Below are 26,285 nucleotides of genomic sequence, written 5' to 3'. Positions count from 1 at the left end.
ATTCAAACGGAGTTTTAATTACGAATCATTCATTCCCTAGCCCAATCATCCAAGAGTTTTGGTTTTTTTAAAGTTTCGATGTCCACTTCCAGAGCGGTTCCACCTTTCTCCTTTTTTCATACTACGTTCTGATAAATCTCATAGGAATAACTATAAAGTTCTTAAATACAGAAATATTTTTTTCTGTCAAATTGTTTAATATTTCAACATTGTAATTTGATTAGGTATCATATTGGTGGAACTGAGCTCCATATTTTAACAAATTCTCTAAGATTTCCTTCTGTGTGCATTATTTCTCTACTTAATAATCAGAACTAATTAACTCTCAATTAAAAAGTTACACAAATAACTGGAGAGAGTTCTCTCCTTTTACTAAGATAGCTTATTCACTTCCCCCATAGGTTATATGTAATAAACATATTTGGAAGAAGAATTAGAAAATACAGAAAGAAAAGAGAAGAATAAAAATCACTAGCAATTTCAACAGATAAGCAAAGAACACAGCCGTTACACCATTTTAGGATACACTTTTGCATGCACATATGAGAAGTTACTACATTCTGCTTTACAACAGATTTTTTCACTTACAATATCTGTGAACACTTTTTTTATTGTGGTAAAATATACATATCATAAAATTCACCATTTCAATCATTTTTTAGTGTGAAGACTTTTATATCATGTGCTTCTACAACAGAGGTTTAATGATTGTAACAACATTCCATTATATTAATATGTCATAGCCCAAATCCTCATTTAGGTTGCTTCTATTTTAAAAGACACTTTCACGTAATCTTTAATACATCTTAAAGATAATCTTTAATGTTTTTAATCTTTTCACAATATCTTTTTTTTAGACAGTCTCACTTCATCACCTAGGCTGGAGTGCAGTGGCGTGATCTCAGCTCGCTGCAACCTCCGCCTCCTGTGTTCACGTGATTCTTGTGCCTCAGCCGTCCCAGTAGTTGGGACTACAGGTGCGTGCCATCACACAACCACCACATCTGGCTAATTTTTTATTATTATTTTTAGTAGAGACAGGGTTTCACCATGTTGGCCAGGCTGGTCTTGAACTCCTGATCTCAGGTGATCCACTCACCTTGGCCTCCCAAAGTGCTGGCTTTATAGGCTTGAGCAACATGCCCAGCCCCAATATCTTTAATATGTCCTTAAAATAAATTTAGAAAGCTTGTCCTCATGCAGCAGGAACAGGCAGGGGACACCAATGGCGTAGAATCTGACTAGCCTATTCCAAGTGCTATAAAAATTTGGGCACTTGGATAATAACAGAAACCATAACCTAAGACCTAAAAGACTGCCTCTTTCAACAAAGGTGGAGAAGTATAGTTATTCAATTTCTATCTGCAGGTCTCTCTACATATGTAAAAAATCCTCAGCATTTAATTTTTCTTTGTTTTATAGACTTTACATACATAAAAACAACCTCAGGTTTATCTACAATGTTTCAGTTTATTCTCCTTAAAAATCTAAGCTTTTTCCATTGCAGCTGTTCCTAAGTCCTTGAGCCCTCATTAACTCAATGTGGGAGCACAAGAGAGCTAAGCCTGAATGATGGGGCTGACCAATGTGAGTGTGAGGAAAGATGACCTTTAGTTGTAAACATTCATCAAATTTCACGTTCTCCAAAATGTTAGTACACAGAGAGCCTGCTAGGATGAAGAAGCTGTGTCTGGCCTTATTAGAACCATGCTTTTGAAATGGTAATTAGCAACATCAACAGCACTTCACATCCATAAGAAGTACACCAATGTATGAAGGAGCAGGTAATTCAGAAACACACATACATGAAATTAACAATCTCCCCTTCCTCATTAGAATGCACTGTTCTTTCTTATTAGGAATAGACCAGAATAGCTCAGTTTCCTTGTGCTGTCACATGAAAAAGCCAAAGGAAAGCATGATTTTAACATCCACCTCCCCACGTAGTGGCAAGAAGGCATTTATATCTAAAAGGGAAGCCCACTGTGATTTGTATGTACATTCATCAGAGCATTGACAATCTAGACCATAGCTGCAAGATAGCCTCAACTTTTCCAAAGAACATGTTAAGAAGGAACTATGCATCAAGAGCAGTGAGATAAATTGATAACAGAATTAAACAGAAATGTTCTAAATGAAAGTTGACAGACAAGGTATTTTCTTACCTGCTACCTGACCAAAATACAGGGCAGTCTAGATTTCTCAAAGCTGAGGAGTACCAGACTTATTTCTAGTTTCTTCAAAAAGAATCTTCAAAACACCCTTCACCTTAAAATGATACCCATTTGATGTCGAAGACACTAAATCCAGGAGTTGGGGTTTTAAGTGAAGGTTGATCAAGGCACAGGGAGGGCACTGCCACTCAGCTATTCAAAGCCGTATTTCGCTGCAACAGTACCCCAGGGAGCTAATTCAATTGTACCTCATGCAACTAAAGTGCATTAACATTCAACAAATTGACCGCAATTACATGAAACCAAGTATTCACTTAATACTAAGAAGCCTGGAATAATTCAGCATATGCTTAAAAAGCTGAGTGTGGAACCCAAATGACTGCTTATTTAATACCGAAGGAAGGAGGGAGAGGATGGTGAATCCCTGAGTTCTTCAGAATAAATCCCTTACAGAATTTCCATAGAAAAGTTGATCTATGTTCCTCTAGGGAAAAGGAATCACAAGAATAATCAGGAAATGGAATACAGTGAAGGGCAAGGTGAGAAATGGCAGCTTCAGGTTTTTCATTTCTAATGACTTTAAAAAATTATTCAAATTCAAATCTTTTACTGTTTCACCTGATAAGTCAGGAAACAAAGACATTTAAAATGGCAATGGTGCTGCAGGCTTCTGGACTGAGAATGGCTCCTTTATCCAGGTAAAATTACAATGAATATTTTAATTCTGTGTTTTTAAAAAAATGTCTGTATATTTCTTGATACTGAAATATTTATCACTCTCCAGAGAAGAGTAAGGCCACCTAGGAAAAAAGGCCCTCATATCCCCTTCTGCAGAGGGAATCAGGTTTGGAACAGCCATCCTGTCACATTCCCAAGACTTGGAAACATACACATAATAGTTCATACCTCAACATGTGTGTAAATATGAGATGCAATAAGAGGTCCTGAGTGACCTGGGAGACAGGTGGGAAAGTAGAAGGGTGAAGAAGAGAAAAGAAAAAAAGAAAAAAAAAAACTTATGCCCTTCTGATTCCCATAAAATGGTCAATACAAACAAATCCATCTTAATACCACATGCTTCTGAAGGATGGAAACAATACACAGCTGTAAGTTTAATATTATTTTATCTACTCAGTCCTTAGTGACATCACCAAAGGACCTCTCTGAAATATAATCTTCCAAGTGTTTAAAAGAAAATTCCAACTGGACTTTGCTAATTGGGTTTACATCCAATTCAAGAATTCAAAACACCAAAGAAGAAACACAGTTGTCAAGGTGATATGCAAATAATACTGACATGAACCAAGAGTTTGCTTGACAATAAAATTTAAGCATGTGTCACTTTGAGTTTTGATCAAAACTTTAAAATAAACAATAACACCATCACAAAGCCACTGAAACACACATGATGGTGAAAATATTCATTCAGCAGGCTATAACTCATCACTGTAAGTGCAAGCAGGAGAAGCTCACGACTTAGAAGAGAAGCGTGAGAGTGGATGAATGAAGGATTTAATGAATAGAGAATAAAGAGCTCTAGTAATTTTCTGAAATTCTAGGATATGACTTTGGTCAAGATAAAGCAGGACTCTGTTATTTCCTTTCTTCCTTCTTACTTCTCAGCCAGCAACTGCACCACCCTTTAAAAACATATAGCTCAAAATGGATTTAAAAATTTATGAGTTAACGAGTAGTAAGAAAAATGTAATGAATAAAATATAGTGTGAAGAGTTGAAAAATAAACTTGAGGAAAACAACCTGAATTTTTAATTTGAGAGCTCAGAGAATATCAGAATATTCCTAAGCGGAATAAAAGGGGAATGAAGTTTTTTTTTTTTTTTTTTAAAGAGGTTTTTTTAAAAAACTAAAGGTTAAGGAGGCAGCTTATTCTCTTCAAAACTTTGAAACATCTGTTATGTACCAAGTACTATACTTATTCTTGACTTAGATGATTTTGGAAACACACATTCCCCAAATCAAACACTTTTCATGGTTGTGAGCTCATCTATAGAAATGCTTCTGAGATAGTATAGAACAGGGGTGGATCTGAGAGTCTGGCCAGCTTTGGAGAATGAGGCTTATTAACAGAGAGTTATTAATTACAACACACTGGTTTTAACCTTTCCAACACTATGAAGCCACAAGTACAGAATGTTAGCGCCTTGGTACACAGCATGGATTTTGAAGTCAGACTCACTTGGCTTTAGATAATATGGTATGAGCAACCATGGGCTGTTTAACCTAGGTAAACTTTTTCTTCATCATAAAGAGGTGGTTGCAGAGATCAAATGAGAATTCTGGCAGCCACAAAGAAAGACAATCAAAAGTACAGATTAGGTGGGAGTGGTGACCTCTTTTCAGTGTACCAAACATGAAAGTTTATTCCTTACAGTAAAAAACACCAGAGGTATGGCATGCGCAAATGTCACCAGATGCTAGGTTACAGAACTATCCTTGGATGTCTCAGTAAGTGCATTCATTCCTGCAGTTGTATCTGTTATCCAAGAATACCCAGAGACAAACAGGAAAAAAGTGATTTGATATACTTTCACATACCACTGGCGGGAGTCCAAATTTTTTAGCTCTCTCAATAATTTTGAATTTTTCTTCAACAGATGAAAATTCTTCCTATAAAGAAAAAAGGATGGAAGAAAAACCATGTGATTACAGAACCATTTTGCTGCTTTTCAATCAGTAATTTAATAAAAATACCTATCACCCATCCTCTACCACCTCACTCACAAAAGATTTGTGATAGAAACCTACAGAATGAACTCCATTCTCCTTAAGACATGCAAAGGTATAAAAATTCCACCGGCATCCCATTACTACCCAGTGACACAGATGGCTCTTTGGTGAGTGTTGTGACTTATATGCATGTGACTGTGTGACTGTGTCTGTTTCCAGTGTCAGCTCTGCTGTGAATCCCTTTTCCCCACCTCTGTTCTTAAAAACTCCACTCCACTATCAGGGTCCAGCTCAAATCCGCCCCTTTCCACAAAGTCTTCTCCATTGCTCTGTACTTCCCACTGGATTTAATCATTACTCATGAACTCCTGGGTCATTCTATCCTTTATCAGAGTTGTATTAGGTCTATCTCCCACATCAGACCTAAGGTTAGACTGTGGTTTATTCACCTTTGTAATTCATTTGCTTCCTGCATGAAGGCAGAAACAATAATGGACAAAGCAATAAGTAAAACACACACTTTCAGCCAGGTGCAGTGGCTCACACCTATAATCCCAACACTTTGGGAGGCCAAGGCGGGTGACTCATGAGGTCAGGAGTTCGAGACCAGCCTGGCCAACATGGTGAAACTCCGTTTCTACTAAAAATACAAAAAATTAGCCAGGCATGGTGGCAGGCGTCTGTAATCCCAGCTACTCAGGAGGCTGAGGCAGAAGAATTGCTTGAACCTGGGAGGCGGAGGTTGCAGTGAGCCAAGACCACGCCACAGCACTCCAGCCCGGGCAACAGAGCAAGACTCTGTCTCAAAAAACAAAAAACAAACAAACAACAACAACCACCACCGCCCTCCCCCCCCACAATGTTTGATATCCTTTAAAATATCCAACATGTTTGGAATTCAGTCTGCACACCAGTACAGCATAATTTCATTTCTAGCTTTAATTTAGTAGCAGAAAATAAGCTGCAAATGTTAAAATAAAGAAAAATCTTCACTCTTCTCTCTTCTCCAATCTTTTCTTCTTCCCCAACCACAAACTGATAAAAAATACAAGTACATGAAAATAAAAAAATAACTGGAGGTCTAGCATGGATTGTTACCTTCTGTCCCAAGAATTCATTCCCAAGTCATCAAGCAATAACCTGCAGAAATAAAAGGGTCCTCGGGGCTCCACTGGGGAGGGCTGCCCTTGGCTGGTGACTTTCATTGCAGAATTGAAGTTATGACTCTGGATATACTCATCCTCCTGAGCATTTTGGCGCAAAATGACCTCGATAATTTCCTTCTCTTGGTCATAGTTCATGCCACATGGGGGTAGGGAAGGTTCATTTAGATTTAGCTGTGATGGTAAAAGGCATTCAGGACTTGTATGGCCAATGTTTTCAAGTAATTTGTCAAGAACATCATCCCCCTCCTCAACTTGAGAAGAGTCTTTCTGAGGTCCAAATGTGTCATGATGCCAGCTTGAAACCAGAAATGAAGGATTTCTTCCATTGGGTGCTAAGCAGCCTTCCAAAGGTCCATATAAAACCTTACCATCCCAAGAGTACTTCCCTGAGATATCCCTCACAATTACTCTCACATCAGAGAGACAGCCCACTGGGGATCCTCCTGCCAGTCCTTCTGTGGGTGTCTGAAGGTAGGAGATGAGGGTGCTATCGTTAAATACAAACAGCTGCAGGTTTGGGCTTCTGAACACCTCAGAGGACAGCTCAGAGCCTTCCACGTGGGCATTGTCGTGGTTCTCACTGACAAGGCTGTGCAGTATGGCAGGGCCCCCACTGAGGGGGTAGTGCCCCAGGTGGTTCACCAGGTGGGCCATCACCATTCGAGCAGTCAAGGGGATCAACTCCAAACTTCTTCTCTTCTTCTCTGTAAACAGCAGTAAAGAAACATAAAGAGTCAGTGGTGAATGAAGATTAAAACTCAACTCCTTTTTTGGGGAGGGGGGGCAGGGGGCAGTTCCAATATGGTGTATTACAGGCTTTTAGTGTGCCTCAGCCACTTAGAAATAGCAACATAGTGCAAAAAGATCAACTCTCTGAGCTTTAATTCAAGAAGGAAAATGGGAATTCACTGGAATCATGAAGGATGTTCCAGATCTCAGGGAGGACAATGCAGGCAAACAGCCCCTGTGATGGCATCCAGCTGATGTGAGTGAAGCCCCAGTACCTGAGAAAGAGTCTCCCTCTGTAATTTACCTTTCCACTGGGGAACCAAGCAACCCAGGCCAAGGCAGAGAATGATGTTTCTCCCAAGCCCCAGAGCTATCTTGGGGACAGGCTTGGAGGTGCTGAGAGGAAAAGACACCAGAAGAAGCTGCAGGCATTTCCTAGATCTGGAACTGAGAGATTGGAGCACTTGCTCTGGAGTGGGGTAGGGACTTCCACAGCCAGAACTGAGGAAAGTGCCTCAGCAGCAGGCACTGGAATTGTGCTCCTCTCAACTACAGGCTTGGGGTGGGAGGAGAGAGCTGCTACAGCTGAAGTTTCTCCTGGGCAATGAGACGTGCAGCCAGGGCCAGTTTGGCAACATAGAATCAGTCTGCATGTGTCATTGCTGAGTGTACCAGACTGCTCCCCTGAGATCATGGTGCAGCAGGGCCCTCTCTGTTCCACTCCCAGGTAGGACTCCAGGCAGTAAGGGCAAACGCTTTCCTAGACTGGCAGCCTGAGCTGCCTCAACCTTCCTGTGCACACATCATGGTACAGTACGGCCCTCTCCACTCCGTGCCTAGGCAGATCTCTAGGCATTCAGAGCACCTGCTTGCCTGGACCAGCAGCCTGAGCCATGCTTCCCTTCCTGGACATAGATTGTGGTGCAACAGGGCCCTTTGCGCTCCACACCCAAGCAGATCTCCAGGCATTCAAAGCACCTGCTCACCTGGACTGGTAGTGTGAGCTGCTTCACCCTTTATGTAGAGATCCTGGAGCAGGGGGACCCTCTCTGCTTCATGCTCAGGAAGGTCTCTAGGCACTGAGAGCTCCTGCTTGCCTGGTTCAGCAGCCTGAGTCTCTCCATCCCTCCTCTGCTGAGATTCTGGTGCAGGGGAACTCTCTCCACTCCACACCAAGACAGATCTCCAGGTATTTGGCACATTTCCTTGCCCAGATTGGCAGCCTGAGCTGCCCCACCCTTCCTGTATGGTACAGTGGAGCCCATTCCACTCCATGCCCAGGCAGATCTCCAAGCACTCAGAGCACCCACTCACCTGAATCAGCAGACTGAGCCAGCTTGCCCTTCCTGTGCAGAGACCATGGTGAAGTGGGGTCCTCTCCACCCATGCCCAGGCATATCTCCAGGTAGTTGCAGTGCCTGCTCATCTGGGTTACCAGCCTGAGCAACCCCACCTTTCTTGTGCAGAGATTGTAGTATAGCAGAGCCCTTTGCACTCCAAGCCCAGGCAGACTTACAGATACCTGGAGCACCCAAACCCACTCTCCTGATCAGGAGTTCAGGTGTCCCTCTGCCTGTGCAGAGAACTGGGAGCCAAGGAGATTTCCCAGCTCCATGCCTAGGCACATCACTGGGCACCTGATGGCCACCCACTGGATTCTCCCTCAGCACTGCTACTTGTGCCCAACACCAGGGGAGCTGTAAATGAGCCTGTCCAGTCTGGCTCAATCCATCTTGCCCCCTGCCCACCCAGAGCTAAGCAGGGAGCTCAGACCACTGTGCACTCCATGGATCACCCCATTGCCTGAGGCAATAGAGAGCTTCTCCTGGTAAACAAGGATCAAGTATATATCTGGCCACATCACCCACAGCCAGCTTTTACCCATAAACACCATCTACTGGCTTATAGGTCAAATTGCACAGCCCAATATAAAACCTGCCGACAGAAGTCCATAGGGCTATAGAAGCAAATCCAGAAGACAGCAGATTGGAGGCAGTGTTAGCGTGCCTCTCCCACTGGGAAGGACAGAATAGTGTGTAGAGATTTGCACTGTGAACTTTTTTCCAAGGAGCAATACAGGAACTCAACAGGAAAACTGCAAGAATCCACAGACCCTTTGAAAGAAGCAGAAGGCTGAAGTCTACTCCAAGAGACAGGTGAAAAACTATAAATCCTCAGAGTGTGAGTGGGAGAGACTACCTTCAGAATACACATCCCCACACAGGAATCTGAAAATCCAGGTCATGGGAGAAGGCCTTAACCCTACTCAGAGCGGGAACTGCTTAAGGGAGTGATGAGAAACATAAAAGTAGAAGTAGCAGCAGCAAATGCCTTGCAGGCATTCCCAGTCTCCAGCATGAACCGAGGGAAGCCACACCTGAATATATCTCACAGGGGACCTTGGGGAAGCCGGTCAACTAGCTCAGAAAGGGGTTGCAGGGTGAAAGGTGCTCCTAACTGAATTTCATGATATAATCTCGAGCAGGGATGAACTCCTTTGACCAGAACCGGCAGGTGCCGGGGGTGGGGGGGGACAGGGAAGTGCATTGCAGACACATCTGCATCATGGGCAGATAGGAGGGGCATGGCCAGAAAGCCAGGTGGGAAAGCTTATGGCCTGGGACAGATCTGGGTTCTGTGTGCAGACTGCCTGGATCTAAGCCTGGTGCTGCTAGTAAGAACACTGAGGGAGTGAGATCGGCCTTGCCAACTGCATGGGAGCTGGGCAAGGCTTACTGCTGCCTGCTACACTCCACTCCCATTGTGAACTCTCTGTGCAGCAGAGGCAGTTATACTACCTCTGGACCATTATCCCACTGCCTGAGAACCACCCCTGACCCTCAAAGGAACCATGGCTGGCCCCACTCAAGGAGAGTCAGAGCACAGATCTGCTCAACCCTATCCCCACCTGTTGGTATGTATCCCTGCACCCACCCCGGTAGCTTAGGTAGCTTAACACAAAGGGCACAAACTTGTAGGAGCTTTACAGCCCTGCCCATTGCCTCAGAAACCAGATTACTTCCCCTAGGCAATTTAGGGCTAGCTCAAATCCCACAGCTAGTACTGCAGCTGGTGCTCTCTTGCAAGCACCACGTCGTGGCTGGAACTAGCTGATGCAGTCCACTACAGCATCTACAGGTGGAATAACACTGTGCCCAGGAAGGAGAAAATGGCTAAATGACCTTAGCTATCACCAATGCCCATAATACTCTAGCCACCAGAGGTCCTGAGCCTATCCAGGTGAAAGTTAACCACAATTAAAACCAGCATTCAAGAAAGCCAGCACACTAAGCATATCTATAACCAAGGAATCTCACAGAGTCTATGTCACTCCCCTGCCACCTCTATCACAGCTGGAGTACCCACTGCTGGGAGACTTGAAGAAAGGTCACATCACTGGATGATCATTTGCAGACATTTCCCAGCACCAGCCTGGAGAGTGGCAACCCCACTGGGTGGCTAGACCCAGAAGAGCAATAGCAATCACTGTAGTCTGGCTATCAAGACCTCCTATTTCTAGGGGAAGGGGGAGAGCACCACATCAAGGGAACACCCCAAGGGACAAAAGAATTTGGACAGCAGGGCTTGAGTCCCACATCTTTCTGCAGCAGAGACACAACTGCAGTGCTGGGTGCAACAGGGAAAGTCTGAACCTCTACCCCAACAGGAAGGCAGCCTGCATGCTCGTGAAGGCTTGTGGAGAAAGGGTCCTTGTTCTCCACTTTGTCAACCACCATAGACACAACTGGAACTTCTTCCATGGGAACTCAGCATGAATGCACCTATAGATAGCCCTCCTGGAACAATTCATGGTGACTGCATCCTCACAGACGCACTCTCCGAGTTTAGGCTTGCAAAAGAGGCAGAATCATAATTCCTTTCCACATGGAACATCAACATCCCTCATCCCTACAGATGAAAAGAGGTGCCTGTCTGATGTGAACAGCCGAAATATTAGGACAGGAGTGAGGCTGGGAGGTGGGTAACTTTCTCGCCGCTGGCCTGACAGGAGAGCTGAGTTAGTTCCCACTCTTCACCCTGATAAAACTCAGTGCATCTAACTGAGAGATCCCCTAGCCACATTAATCAAGGCTGGGGCCTCAGCCCACCATTGTGTATTGTATCTAACCACCTGCTTTAGCTGCAACTGGTTTCTATCTAGAGATACTTCCCCTACTGGCCTGAAGCCTGGATCATCAAGAGAGTCAATAAAATACTGGGGAAAAATTAAATTAAAAAGTGCATACCATGGGGAAATGATGTAAGCTTCAAGAGATCCTTGCCATTCCAATTCCACAGGAGACAATGAAATTGCCCACACCCCGAGTACGTAACTACTACAATCAGCATCTGAGAAACTTAGCATACGAAGACTCCATATAACCAAGAAACTCATATAGAATATTCACCTCTAAAAGCAGCAAAATCAAATTAGGCTATAATAAACTATAAACATTAAAGTCACGTATTTAAGAGGAGGGGAAAAAGAAATTAAAAAATAAATACAGTTAAATCAAGAATAAATTCAAGAACAATTTGAAGAAACAGTCTACACAAATGAGAAGGGACCAGAAAATACAGGTAATATGATAAAACAAGGTTCAAAAGATCACACTAGCTTCCCAGCAATGGATCTAAACCAAGATGAAATCTTTGAAATACCAGATAAAGAATTTAGAAGGTTGATTATTAAGCTACTCAACAAGATACCAGAAAAAGGTGAAAAACAACATAATTTTTTTTTTTTTTTTTTTTTTTTTTTCCCCCGAGATGGAGTCTTGCTCTGTCGCCAGGCTGGAGTGCAGTGGCACGATCTCGGCTCATTGCAACCTCCGCCTCCCAGGTTCAAGCAATTATCCTGCCTCAGCCTCCCAAGTAGCTGGGACTACAGGTACCTGCCACAACGCCCAGCTAATTTTTTGTATTTTTAGTAGAGATAAGGTTTCACCATGTTAGCCAGGATTGTCTGGATCTCCTGACCTCGTGATCCATCTGCCTCGGCCTCCGAAAGTGCTGGGATTATAGACGTAAGCCACCATGCCTGGCCACCTAACCAGAGATAGTTTTGTTATGGATGATGAAGTACGACATTGAGTGAAAAAAAATACCCTCAAATTTGAGCTCTTTCTTGCTTAACCTAAAATACCTACACTATCACCTTCATTTTTCCTTTTCACTTTCTATATGATGTATCCACTTAGCAAGGATGTGCATACCAATATGTTTTTTAAGCATTTTGCCTATTTGCTTAGCTAATATGTCAGTGAATTGTAAAAACTCCTTTGTCAGAGAAGTTTAAGCAATTATTTTTAGTACTTTAGAACTATCTTGGGAATGTTTGCATTAGCTCCTGATGCTTTTTGGAGAACAAATATTCAGGTAAAAGATAATTGTACATTGAAAAAAAAATGGTGCCAGAATTTAAATGTCTATTTTTAGGTTTTTCCTTTTTCAATAACCTATTTATCTTCTGCTATTTTTAAGTGACAATAAATGGTGAACCTATTTTAGGGATAGCCATGTTTTAGGAATATATTCATGTGGGATGAGTATAAATTGATGACTTTAGGAAAAAATAAATTAATTTTATTATAAGACATATGAACTTACAGTAGGGAACAACAAAACAAATAGATTAAGAGTTGTTTCAATTACTTAATAAAAATAATTTATCATTGTGGGGGGAAAAGTAAAGCAGACATTGCAGTTAACAGACAGTAGAGCTCCAGAAATAAACAATTAAATGATTAAATAAATGGAGAACAAATCAAGAGAATAATGTGAAAATGAACCATGTATCAATCACCTCCAACACAACTGAAAACAAGAGTGTTGAGTCTACTCCACGTCAAAAATCTCAGAGTCAATAATGTATTTTAGGAACTTGGTCATTAAATCTTAGGTTCAAATTCCACCTCCCTTACTTCTGACTTGTACACACCCCTGCGAATATCCCTTAACCTCAGTTTGCTCATCTACAAAATGGAGCTAAAATCAGGACTGCTAGATTTTAAGCCCTTGCTCATGACTGTCACCCCCACCTCCTGTCTTTTTCATCCTCATCTCACCTTTCCCTTCCTGTCAGCTTGAACCTTGCTCCAGACTCTGTAGTGCTGCAAGCATACCTCTGGACCTTGGTCCTCCCTCACCTGGCCACTGCCTGCTGTGTCCTTCCTCCTTCCACCAAGGGCCTCACAAAAGGAGTCTGACTCAGGGATGTGATTGTCACTGCACAGGTCACCTGCTCATGTTATCTGGCTTGACCCACCACTCTGGTGAAAGTGCTCTGGCAAAACCTACCACCAAACACCTAGTTGGGAAATAAAACAGCTCCTGTTTCATTCTCACCTTCCCTAAGCTTTCTGAAGCAACTAGCACTACTGACCTTTCTCAACTTCTTACCTGCTTTCTTCCTTGATTTGCTAGAAATGACTCTTTCTTGGTCCTTTTTCTACTTCCCTGACTTTGCTTTCCTGCTGACATTCTTCACTCTGCTGTCCTTAAGGATGTTTTTGCCTACATGATTCTACTTTTGGGCCTAGGTTTTTAACTTGTGAAGTCCATAAAATTTTCATGGATGATCTAACACTTCATACCTACATCTCTTTCAATTTTTTTTTTTTTTTTTAGATAGGGTCTCACTCTGTCGCTCAAGCTAGAGTGCAGTGGCACTGATCACAGCAGCCTTGACCTCACAGATTCAACTGGTCCTGTGCTCAAGTGATCTGCTCTCCTTGGCCTCCCAAAGTGACAGGATTACAGGTGGGAGCCACCAGGCTCAGCCTTCTTCTAATTTTTAGTGTTGAGACACCTGCAGATTCACATGCAGTTGTAAGCAATAATACAGAGAGACCTCAAATACCCTTCATCTCAGAGTAACATCTTGCATATCTATAGGACAACATCACAGTCAGGAAATTGACATTGATAATAATCCATCTGTATTATTCAGTGTTCACCAGTTTTACATGCATGCATTTGTGTGTGTGTGTGTGTGTGTGTGTTTGGTTCTATGCAATTTTATCATATGTATAGACAATATACCCACATTCTGACTCCCATTCCAAGGCCCAAAGCTGGGCTCTTATCATTCTGGGGAGAGGGGTACTTACGTAAGAAATACAGCAGGCTCTAAGTCCTGACAGTCCCTATATACTCTAAAATGGACTCTCTGCTATGAGCAGAGCAAATCTAAAACTGTAGCAAGTACATTTTCATCTCTTTTTATGATGCTCTTCTAACTTGGAACAATCTACGAGCTCCTTTCAACACCTGTCCACCCTGCTAAGTCTGGCTTAAGTCCTTCTTCATGGAAAGCCCTCATGGTGCTCCCAGTCCACAATGAGTCCTTCCGGACTTCACTGTGTGTTTTCCATTAGATGTAAAGCTCCTTGAGGATAGAAAATGAGCCTTTTTTGTGAGTTCCAAGGATCTAAGACATACCTGTCTTGAATAATACAAAAACCATTTGAACTACTAAAATGGGAAAACAGCAGAGAAAAAAAAAATAGAAAAAAAGAAGAAACAAGGAAGGCAGAATTTGCCATCACAGAGGACTCCAGGAACTAGGGTTTCAACTTCAACAACTAGTTAAAAAAAAAAAAATACTACAGCAAGCATGGCAAAAGGCTAAATCCTTCCTTTTCCTTCTCACAAGGTTTCATACTTGAAAGAATACTCACTCACCCTCTTCAACAGTCAGCAGGTTACCCAGTTCCGCTGATGAATGATACTGGACTGGCTCAGAGCTCTTCACATTTGCCAGTGGCAGGAAGGGGTCATAATCCGTGGATGACAAGTCAGCCAGGGTCAGTGTGTAGTGACTCTGTTGGGTGTATGTGCTTGAGCCACACACACAGCAGTGCAGAACCTGTGAAAACAGAGGCCATGTGCACCATGGATGCTACCCACCTCGTGTCCCCTGACAATCTGTCAAACTACTGTTGCACTTGACAGCCAGGACTCCTGCTTGGTCCTAGTTGGAAATGGAATGACCATTCTTAAATATATTCTTACTATTAGCAAATTTATTTTGCTCCTTTCATATCAATGCCAAGAAATATGTTCTCAAGGCAAAAGGAAAGTAAAAGTTAAAAAGTACTTATTCACATTCTGTGTGACTGCACATACCTAAGTCCCCCTCCTGTCCACCAAAGGTGGCACAGGCAGAAAGAACTAATCAGGGCATGAAAGGTAGTGGTGGGACAGGCCAACCATGGTGGAGGGTGGAATGAGCACAACAAGCAGAGACCATTAGTGCACGACATGGGTTTAAATTAGTATAACTCATGACACCATGAATTGTAAGGGCTAACTTAATACAATTTTAAAATTATTCTTATTTGGACAAGATTAGTTTCCTGAAAGTTCACTGGTAGTTTACAAACTGCAGTTGACTGAAGATCTATCTACTCATTTGAGCTTTTGTACACATACAAGCCATGCAAACACAAATCATCTTGAATATGCTAAAATGCATAAATGAGGTAATGATTGTACCAGATTTCCCTTTTTAATAATAACTTCAAGATCATAAACTCCAAACACTGATTTCTATAAGAATCAAGGTAATACTTGAAAAACTAAGAAAACACCATTGGGTTAAATATATTTCTGTAAAGTAAATTCACTTTTAGATGACTAGCTTTGGTTTGCTGACATGGCAAGAGGCCTTGTGGTCAGGTACCCTTTGTAAATGGCTACAAAGTACCAAGAATTACAGTTGTCAGGGCAACCACTTGACTATGTCCTCTTCCTAGCAAAAAATGCAGTATAGGAAAATCCTTACGGCAGCTCTGTTATTCATTTAAAAATTAAGCTGCAATCACTGAGATAATTAATTTCTAGTAGCCAAAATGTAATAAACGTAGGAAGTGTACATTAAAACCACATGCTATGTGTAAACTAGCACAACTACTTTGGAAAATTATTTGGTGTTTACCAATAAGGCAGAATATATGTATTCTAGCAACTTCACTCCTAGGTACACACCCAACAGAAATGCATACGTGTGTATACAAAAGAAACAAAAAACAAACAAAAAAAACCCCAAAACAACAACCCTAAATATTCACATTTTATGGGTCCAAAACTCTAAACTATCCAAATGTCTATGAACAGTAAAATAGATAAATGTATTGTGGCTTTTTCTGTGTAATACTATCTATCACCAAGAGTGAAAAATCTGCAACTATTCACAACAGTTGGAAAAAATCACTAAAAAATAATGTTGAGCAAAAGATGTCAGACGAAAGAAGACATACTGTATGACTCAATTTGTATCAAGTTCAAAACAGGCAAAACTACTCTACTCTGTTACACAGGATAGAGGCTATCCCTGGACGTGTGTATGGGGCCAGTGGCTAGGGGGAGGCACGGAGAAGGCTTCCAGGATGCCAGGAATGTTCTGTTTCCTGATCTGGGCTCCGATTTTACAAGCATGCTCACTTGGTAAAAATTCATCAAGCTTTCACTTACAGACTGGTGCAGTTTTCTGGAAGCATATTATACTTCAATAAAAAGTTTACTCTTAAAATACAAAACAAACAGTTATTTAGTAAATTTATGAATTTTTACTACGAGGTGACTTTTACAGTGATAAAGCAATTTTAAGAGAAATCTTTAAGAAAAGAAAGAACTCAGAAAAGAGATTTACATAAGTGATTGTGGCTAATGCAGTTGGTCCAAACCAAGCTCTGTACAGGTTTATAAGCCACAAAAATAACAGAAGTATCTAATGAATCCTAATATAGTTATTAAAATCTTTAACTACTGAAGAAACCGTTTAAGAATACACAAATACTTTTTAGTAGAATTTCAACCACAATTAGGTATTTTTTTTAAAGTAATACTTTTAAAAATAAGGCAATAAAGTAATCAGTCTGTGACTTGGACTCTTCTTTTATTATTAAAGGTTTCTTAGTAAAAGAGTAAACCACAGACTTTTCCCTCCATAACAGTAATTATTCAGTGGACATGCAAATGCTAAATGAACAGCCAAGGTTTGAGAGAGACTGTTAAGACAAATTACAGAAGGATATTATAAGCAATTCAGAGCAAAGGCCACCCCTAGTCATCAGTGTGTATGTGTGTGGGGGGAAGGGGTGGGGGGTTAACTAAGAATATTTTGAATATTATAAAAATGATGACGCTAATTACTTTGATGTGACATAATTCCTTAATTTATTTCTTAAGAATTTTTTGAGGCAAAATGATTACTGAGACCATTAAACCTTTTTCTTCCTTTGATAAACAGATTTTGTCAAAGTAATGCTGTATACACATAGTTAGATAAAAGAAATAAGACCTGGTGTTCTATAGATCAGTAGGATGGCTGTAGTTAACATTAATCAATTGTACATTTCAAAATAGCTAGAAGACAATAATTCCAGTGTCCCTAGCATAAAGAAAAGATAAACATTTAAGACAGACATCCCAATTACCCTGATTTGATTACGTGAATGTATCAAATTATCAAATGTACCCTGAAAATATGTACATCTAATATGTGCAACAAAAATAAATTAATTTTTTAAAAAGAAGTTATTTGCCCTAGGGAAAAAATTAATGTAGATATCCCTATAATATGAACAGTTCTTTCTTAAGTAGACATAGAACATGTTCCATGAAAATTGAAGAATTCTGACAAAACTGCAGTTGTTTAAAGAATAAAGATGATACTCATGTAAAATGCATGCATCTTTAACTTAGTAACCACTGCTTCTTTATATCTGTTCTGCTTTCAGTCCTTAAGTTATTTACAATTTTTTTTTTTTTTTTTTTTTTTTTGAGATGGAGTCTTGCTCTGTTGCCCAGGCTGGAGTGCAGTGGTGAGATCGCCTCTCACTACAAGCTCTGCCTCCCAGGTTCACGCTATTCTCCTGCCTCAGCCTCCGGGGTAGCTGGGACTATAGGCGCCTGCCATCACACCCAGCTAATTTTTTGTACTTTTAGTAGAGACGGGGTTTCACCTTGTTAGCCAGGATGGTCTCAATCTCCTGACCTCATGACCTGCCCACCTCGGCCTCCCAAAGTGCTGGGATTACAGGCGTGAGCCACCGTGCCTGGCCAAGTTATTTACTTTTTAAGAAAAAGTTTAGCCACCATAAATCCTTTTCAAAAGGGCAATGACGAATAAGTACATGCATAAGACATATTTTGGTGTTTCTCTGGCATATAAACCCACACTCCATTCCCCCAGACCCAGGTGGAGACTCACCCTGTAGATATAATCCAGCAAGGGGGCTCTGGCCGAATGCTGCTCCTCTAGGACTGCCGTGGACACAGGGTGGAGAAGGACACTCACGGGCAATGCCATGCACCAGTCCAAGAGGCAGAGTAGCAAGGACACAATAAACTGGAAGAAGAACATGCCCGGTAACTTATGCTGCAGTCTTTTAAACCTCACTACATGCAATAATAAGAGAATTGTCCCTACACATAGTATTCAGTGGACATGCAGGTGCTACATAGGCAGGTAAGCAAGTAAATAAATAAATAGCATTTTCACAAAAAAGACTGTTAAGGCCAATAGAGAAGGATATTACAAAGGATATCACTAGTTGTAACATTATTTATCATTTTACCTTACATTAAAATAAAAAAAACTCTAGGAAAAACTTAGTTAATGTGCCACCTACCTTCTTGTCTGTTTCCACTGAGGAGTACTCTGCACTTGGTAAAAGAAAAGCAATTGTGGCCACAAGGATCTGCATAAAAGATAAATCCCCAATCAAACAGACAATATTTGTAAGCCTTTGTAAGCCCATGTTAGGAGTCCCACGATGGCCTTGCAACTAAAGCCAGCTTGGTGCCAACTCACCAAAGAAAGGTGATACAAAGCAGAGGGCCAGCTGTGTGGTGATCTTGAAAATTAGGAAAAGACAATGGGGTCACATCCAGTTTCTACTCTACTTTTCTGGTTGAAAAATTAGGGGGGAAGACAGAGAAAAGAGTATTTCTCTCTGCAGTCACATAATTCTGAACATCAGTTTCCACAGTTTTCATAGTGAAGTGAAAAAACACTTCCAAAAATAATTATGAAAATGCTCCCATTTTAGTTTTATTATAAATTACCCTAAGTCTCCACCTGCTGTCCTGGTGTAAACGGCACCCCTTTCATTCTCAAAAGCAGTCCCATTTAGACGATAAATTACATCGTCACCCCAAAACCCTACTTTCCATTTCAGAGCATTTTATGTTCCCATGTCCAAACTCCATTTCACTCTAAGTCACTTAAGGTCAAAAATCACTTGTGCCTTTTAATGTACCTCTGAGAGAACAAAGTGATCTTTCCAGGGAAATCTGTCTAGGGCTGAGAGAAAATAAACCAACATCACTTCTTCTCTCTCCTTGTAATACCTCACGGGGACAAATCAAATTTCCTCGAAGAGTTACCACTGGATGTATAAGAACAGGGCATGTGTTAAAAGTGCAGCTATAAAACTCAGTAGAAGTGCCTTATCCCATGGACACCTATGGGAGTGACGGTGCTTGCTTGTGTACAGGCGAAGCACACTTGGACGCAAGTGGCCTTCAGGATATGACTGTTGAGAAGATTCTTCCTATTCCTTCCACCCCTCTCTCCCACCAGTTACCCACACAGAGGTTATCATGGTAGCAATCTCATTACGGCCAGTAATCCTGCTAGGGCAGAAAGTGGGGTCCAGGGCTTTAGTCTGGGAGAGACTTCTGTTTTACACAACAGCCGCCCCCTCCACCCCTCACGGAGGGCATCATAACCAGCTGCCTACTCCTTGTTGGCACCATCCAAATTGCTCTTGATGAATGAAGCCCAATCTACAAAAGGTTTCTTTGTTGTGGTTGTGCCTGCCTTTCAAACTCCCCAAGTATAAGCCTCTGTCTGGAACACTGCTGGCTTCTTTACATAGTGCCTGAAATCACAGCTGAGAAGAACCAGTCTAACTTAATCTTAAAACGAGTGACTTGTGGCAATTTAATAGTCGGTTCTCTAACAATTATTTGAACATTTATAATTAATTAAATATCAAATACAATAAAAAGAAAATGCTTATGTTTTAGTATTCCAGAAAAAAAAGACTTACTTCTGCCATTTTCCGAGGCAGAGAGGTTTCAAACATCTGAAGTTTCTCCCAGTAGGAAACCAGCAACTGAAGCACATCGCAAGCTACCTGGGCCACGATTTTGTTGGGAAACTATAAAAGGAAACCAAATCCCAAAGCAGACACATAACTTAACAGGTACATCATTCTTAAGGACAAAATAGTTACTTCCTCTCAGTTCCTTATAGATTACATTTATCTGTTTTGCCTCAAATTGATGAAAAATTTGTCTTACTACCAGAGAGTTTAGACATCGTCACATCACCATTTTAAAACTGCCTCTTCTCTAGCCTCATTGTGTTAATTTACATAACGTTCTACAGGAACAAGAAGCTTTCATTTACTCATTTGGAAATTAAAACCGTAATTTCAAATTTCTTATTCAGCTCACAGAAATCATATTTTTGACAAACAGAGGAAATTAAAACATATCCCCATACGCTGAACCTTTTACAAGGATTTTACTCATTCTCTCATTGATAAATCTTCACTGACAGCTCTGCAAGGTAGATGTTATTTTCATTTTACATATGGAGAAACAGGGATTGATTAAATGGCTTTCTATCCTATGAAATAAAACTTGACCTACATGTATAACATACTAAGAATGTGTAAAGTTAGAGTATAGGAGAAGATAACGAAGGAATTATGGTATACTCAATTATTTTGAGTACGTTTCCTGAGCATGCATCTCAACTCATCACCAAGGTCTGGATGCTTCCATTTATTGTGACGTACCATGTCTAAGGGCAGCACCTTAAAGGTCTTACTTTTTCATGCTGGGAGAGCATAGAAGGGACAAGGGCACCCTTTGCTTTTCTCCCTGGCCAGAACATGGGGCTATACCATTATCCATAACTCATTATGTACGGCAGGAAAAATTCGTCACTGACCCTGGTGTAGGGACACCTCACTCTAAGCCACATGAAGCAGACCATCATCAATGTTCAGTGCCTCAGTGACAAATGTATAAAATAAGGAAGAAGAAAGGGAAAGGTTTTTAATTCTACAGAATAAACAGTTACTGACTACCCCTACCTGAGAGGCACTAGCTAAACCCAGGGCTGTAGTAGTTGCACTCAGGGTCTCTTCACAGCCTTCCCTGGCCACAGAGACCCCACATCCCAGACGATACAATTTCCACCAGCCTTGTTCCATCTCTCAAACACTCTGGCTTGCTTTGGCCCCATGGCCTTTGCACCTGCTCCTTCTAAACTTTGCTTGGAACACTTAATCCCTAGGTCTGCATGTGGCTTGCATTGTTATATCTTTCAAATTATGGCACAAAATGTCATCTCCTCCCTCAGGCCACCACACTGCCCCGAGAGCTGGGTGGTGGCCCACCCTCTCAGCTCTTCAGCTTCATCCTATTCCCCTATTAGATCTCCTTCATGGCATTACAGGCTATCAGAGCTGACCTTTTTGTCTGTTATTTCCTGCATATATTGTTCACCACTGTATCTTTAATGCCTAGCATGCCCCCCTTAAGGATGTGTGTGGTATGCCTAAGGTGAAGATGAAACTCGGAGGGAGTGGGAGAACATGAGCGGGCACTGTGTGTGCTGCTGCTGCACCACAGTGGTAGAGTCACCAGGTGGAAAGATAAGGCTGGCAAAGCTCTGAACTCAAGAAGCTGGAAACAGACAAGGGAAAATTCTGAGAGCTGACCGACAAGACAAAAAAGCTATGGGCAGAGAGTAGTGGGACATGGGGCTTGGGGGAAAACAGGCAGAGAGACGGCAACGTGGAAGGAGAGGAGAGCTAAGCTGCTCCTGGAAGAACGCAGGGGGGATGTGGGGTCTCCCTCCAGGCATGGGTGGCAGGGCCCAGGCACCAAGGTAGGAAAGGTCGGTCAGATACAGGGGGCTGCAAGCAGGGTGGTGTTACTGACATGTAATGAAGGAGTGGGGAATGGTGGAGATGAAATAAGCCATTCATTTGCTCTCTCACTTCTCCAGCATACAGTCACAGAATACCAAGAGCCATGATGAGCGCTCCAGCCTGTGGGCTGTACTGGTCAGCCTGTGTGTGGACATATCCCGCTGACAGTGATATGAACAGTGATCTGTGGGGGCCAGTCTAGGACTGGTGACTCTGATCAGGAGGCTCCATATTGGCAGGGTAAGCTGTGTGAGGGATGGACTTGGGTAGTGGGTGGGACAGACCATGGGCATTCAATGGGCGTTAAGGAAGTACAGCTGGCAGGACTCAAAGCCAGACACAACAATGGGGTAAGGAGAAGGAGGAAAGTCAGTGATGTCTCAGAAGATGGGGTGGGAAAAGGAGCAGGGCTGGACAGCTCACAAGAGTTGGTGAGTATGGCTATGGCTTAGAACCACCTCCCCCAACCACCCCATGCCCACCATCCATCTGCTACCCCACCATAAACAAACCAGCCAAGCAAGGTCTCGCTGAGTGGAATGCTCTGCACATTCAAGGGCACACCTAGGTCACCTTTGCAGGGCATTTCTGAAGGGTTCTTACAAGAGAGGTGGCACTGGCTTTACGTGGAGCCCGTAAAGCAGGAAGCCCTGCCAGGGCTTGCACTCTCCGCTACCCAAAAAGCAGGCAGAGGCTCAGCTGGCGGTGGGGCCGACGACTCCACTGCCTCCTCTTTCTCCATTTTTCTCCCTCCTGGCAGAACCCCAAAGCCTCCTAGAATCCCCTGTTCTCATAGTGGTGGCTGTTCTTCTTGTTCCTTGTAGCAACTCTTTCCCTTCCAGTCCTCAGTTCTTTGATTTATGTGCTATGTCCTTAGGTAAAACAACCCAGTTGCCACAGCAACATGGGAACTAGAGGGAGGCAGGGGAAGAGGGAAGTGGGGAGGGAGGTGTCCTCAGAGACCAGGACTTAAGTCAATGAGTTTCCTGTTATTAATAATGATTAAAGACCCAACAACTTGGCTGCATCCTGATCCCTCTGCTTTCTTAGCAATTCAAGCTGGAGCCAGTTCTTTGACCTTCCTCAGTCCTCTTCCCTTTTACTGCTATCCAGAGGCGGGAGGATTCAGCAGGACAGTCTCTATGCTGTGCTGGGATAGCGGACAGAGGGAGAGCTCAGTATGTGGTAACCACATTGTTTTTCTGGTATCTTATATTTTCCCCCCAAATTATGAAAAGTTGCAGAAAGATTATCTATCTTCTACTCTGTTAGCAATTTCTATCTCTTTCCTGTATTATACAGAGATACACATATATAGTCACGTACCTCCTAACAATGTTTTTGGAAACATTTGGTAAGCACTGCAGATATAACACTAGTCCCATAAGCTTATAGTGCCATATTTTTACTGTACCTTTTCTATGTCCAGACATGTTTAGATACCCAAGTACTCACCATTGTGTTCCAATTCAATATTCAGTTCCTACAGTATTCAGTACAGTAGTGTGCTCTATAGGTTTACAACCTCAGAGCAACAAGCCATCCCACAAAGTCCAGAAACCATCCAGGTTTCTGTAATACTCTTAATGATATTCACACAAAAATGCAATCACCTAGTGACACTTTCTTAGAATGTATCCCCATCACTATGGGATGCATGACTCTGTGTGTCTGTGTGTGTCTATCTCCTTCAATCTAACACACCACTAAGTTATTAATAGTTTTTCCATGGAAGGAATAGAGATGGGGGAACCACCTTACATTAACTATATATATACCTCTAGATTTAAGAAAAATTAAAAATTTAAAAACAGATCTTAGAATTGAAAAAGGGTATTTAAAAATGAATTGGGATCTACATTGATATATAATTTATAGCCAACTTGTTTTCACTTTAATAAATTACATGTAAATATTTCTCCAAGGCTTTGTGAGTCAGGAGGTGTCCTACACACCTCAGTCGTGCAAAACTCCACACATGTGGCCAGAGTGTTCTGGGTTTGGCTTTGGCAAGCTCCTGTGGTCCCTAGTCAGCTCATCCACCTCATTTGTGAAGTGGAGGTGGCACTGACACTTCCCCTCACAGGGCAGCTCTGAGGATTAAATCTGCTGACAAAGGTCAGCGGTCAGCACCCTGCTCTGGCTGGAGGGGCACTCTTCTGTGATACTGTGGTTGGATAATTTTTCCATTTCTCATCACAGGGATCAGCAGCAAGTGTTTTTCCAGCTCCCATAATACAACAACCACCCCCACCTCCACTCCCAGGTGTTGTGGAGGAGAAATGGGGGAGGATGAAGCAATGGGGGTGGTCAGAGGGTGTACTTGGGGAACAGGAGGCATTGAGTTTGGTCAGGCAGGGGCCAGACGCCAAGCCAAGGGTGGGAGACAGCACTGGCTGGTCATCCTATGCGCAGAAGCAGATAATACACAAAGGGTGGAACAGCGACTGTTGCTGGCCTGATGGCGACTGTCCCAGGCGTCAGCTGTAAGTGCCGTTGCTATTATAGCTGCGTGTGGCAGCAGCACAGAAGGGCACGCAGCAGCCTGAATGCTGGTGTTAGGTGGATGGATGGTTCAGGGGTTGAACTTTGGTTCAGTGAGGTGGTCATTCTAGGGCCTTGAATGCTCCTGCACCTCAGTTTCTCCACCAGTAAACTGAGGACACTTACCCCTGAACTAAAAACTTACATAAAACCCTCAGCACAGCACGTGGCAGAGACCAGGCACTCACTGGTTCCCTAAGGGTGATAATGGCAATGCTATTTATTACCACCATTTCCAAGCAGGACCCAGGAAAGGACCCAGCAGGATTTGAGCTTTGGCTTAGAGGCAGCCTAACAGCACATGTGAAAGCTCAAGCATGTCTTTAATGCCGCACAGATCTGCTTTTATTGCTGGTTCCATCACTTACACCTGTGTGGCCTCAGGCTTGTGACCTAATTTCTCTGGGCCTTGATTTCCTCTGGTATAAAACAGAAATTGCAACATCTATCTTGCAGAGCTGTCTTGAAGATTAACAAAAGTATTTAGAGTTCGCCATTACTCCGACCTAGTGTGAGTGCCCAGGGAATGGCAGTTCTTCTTCTCATTAACAGAACAAAGAGAGAAAGATGTCCTTAAAGTGCCCAAGATTCAGTCAGATGGTAAACACTGAGGGGCCTAAATAGAAGCTGTGGAGGTCTCTCCCAGGCCTGCTGAAGAGGCCACAGCACGAGACCCCACTCTCTTGTCACTCCCACCAACAGGTGACAGGTGTCCTCTTTGCAGCAGGAGCTTCCCAGCCACCAGAGGAACCCATCTGGCCACTGGTCCAGGAACCTCGAGACACTGGTGGCTGGGCTGCAGCTGCCAGCAGGGGAGCAGCCGTCGGTGCCCCTCCCGGGAGCCTCGCAGCACATGCAATGGGAATCACAATCCTTCTATCATTTGGGGGATAAAAAAGATGGGCCTAATTCAAACTCAAACTGTTAAATGCCTCAGATATGGCTTAATGTCCAATCAGCACCACAAACTGGTAATACCTTCAGAGTTACTCCTATCACATTGATGGCCTCTTTCACCTGAGGGTGGCTTGTACACTGTGCAAGCTCTTCACATATCCAGACCCCAAGGGAGCAAACAGCAATGCATCTTTTTAAAAAGAAGAAAACAGAGGAAAACTCTCATGAAACTTAATAAACTTTCTCAGTATTTTCAAATAACAAAACACTTTAAATCTATTTATACAAAATAGCAAAAATTGTAGATTTATTAGCAGAATGTCTTCTTGAAAGGAAAGATAAAGAATCCTCAATAGGCCAATTTTCAGGACAAATAGAAATATTGATAATGGTTTAGTACTTAAATATTTAATTGAATGGTATATTTTCTGTTAATTGTCACAGCCCACGTACCACTTAGTTTTGATTTGTTTTTGTTTTTGTTTTGAGACAGTCTCGCTTTGTCACCTAGGCTGGAGTGCAGTGGTGCAATCTCAGTTCACTGCAACCTCCACCTCCTGGGTTCCAGCAATTCTCCTGCCTCAGCCTCCTGAGTAGCTGGGACCACAGGCGCCCACCACTACAACATAATTTTTGTATTTTCAGTAGAGACAGGATTTCACCATGTTGGTCAGGCTGGTCTCAAACCCCTGACCTCGTGATCCACCCACCTTGGCCTCCCAAAGTGCTGGGATTACAAGCGTGAGCCACTGTGCCCAGCTTATCTAGTTTTGTTGAAACTAATAGGTTATTACATTTTACTGTTTCAAGATATTTTTGAGGAAGAATAAAAAACATAAATCTGAGGAAACTGCCAAAAATGGAGTTTGTAATTGTTTTCTTTACAGTAATATGCACAATACCTACCACAAACATAAAACAAATGCTATATTTTATTTTAAAGTATATTTAAATACAACTTTCAAAATAAATTTCACTGTTAATTCCTCTAAACAATGTGCTAGGACCAGATACTCTTTACAGAAAGCTGACCATGCCATATGCATTTCTATTCTGTTTTTAACTCCACAGAAATTTGGCTTTCTGAACTAAAAAGAGAGGAGGAAGAATTGCCAAGACTTTAT

The 26,285-nt window shown here is 42.3% G+C and overlaps 1 protein-coding gene across 1 annotated transcript in view; it reads right to left on the bottom strand.

Annotated features, from left to right (window-relative positions):
- Positions 1-26,285, bottom strand: part of RALGAPA2 (Ral GTPase activating protein, alpha subunit 2 (catalytic)) — a 182,977-nt gene that overhangs the window by 11,819 nt on the left and 144,873 nt on the right. The window contains exons 27-33 of the mRNA XM_011967606.1: positions 25,243-25,351; positions 19,822-19,932; positions 18,397-18,465; positions 17,976-18,113; positions 14,444-14,627; positions 5,961-6,732; positions 4,731-4,802 (exon numbers count right to left, since the gene is read on the bottom strand). Coding sequence (XP_011822996.1) covers positions 4,731-4,802; positions 5,961-6,732; positions 14,444-14,627; positions 17,976-18,113; positions 18,397-18,465; positions 19,822-19,932; positions 25,243-25,351 — 1,455 coding nt within the window. The remainder of the gene's footprint in view (positions 1-4,730; positions 4,803-5,960; positions 6,733-14,443; positions 14,628-17,975; positions 18,114-18,396; positions 18,466-19,821; positions 19,933-25,242; positions 25,352-26,285) is intronic.

Source organism: Mandrillus leucophaeus, unplaced genomic scaffold, assembly GCF_000951045.1.
Source record: "Mandrillus leucophaeus isolate KB7577 unplaced genomic scaffold, Mleu.le_1.0 Scaffold803, whole genome shotgun sequence".
Taxonomy (NCBI): domain Eukaryota; kingdom Metazoa; phylum Chordata; class Mammalia; order Primates; family Cercopithecidae; genus Mandrillus; species Mandrillus leucophaeus.
This window is presented reverse-complemented; position numbering and strand designations above follow the sequence as displayed.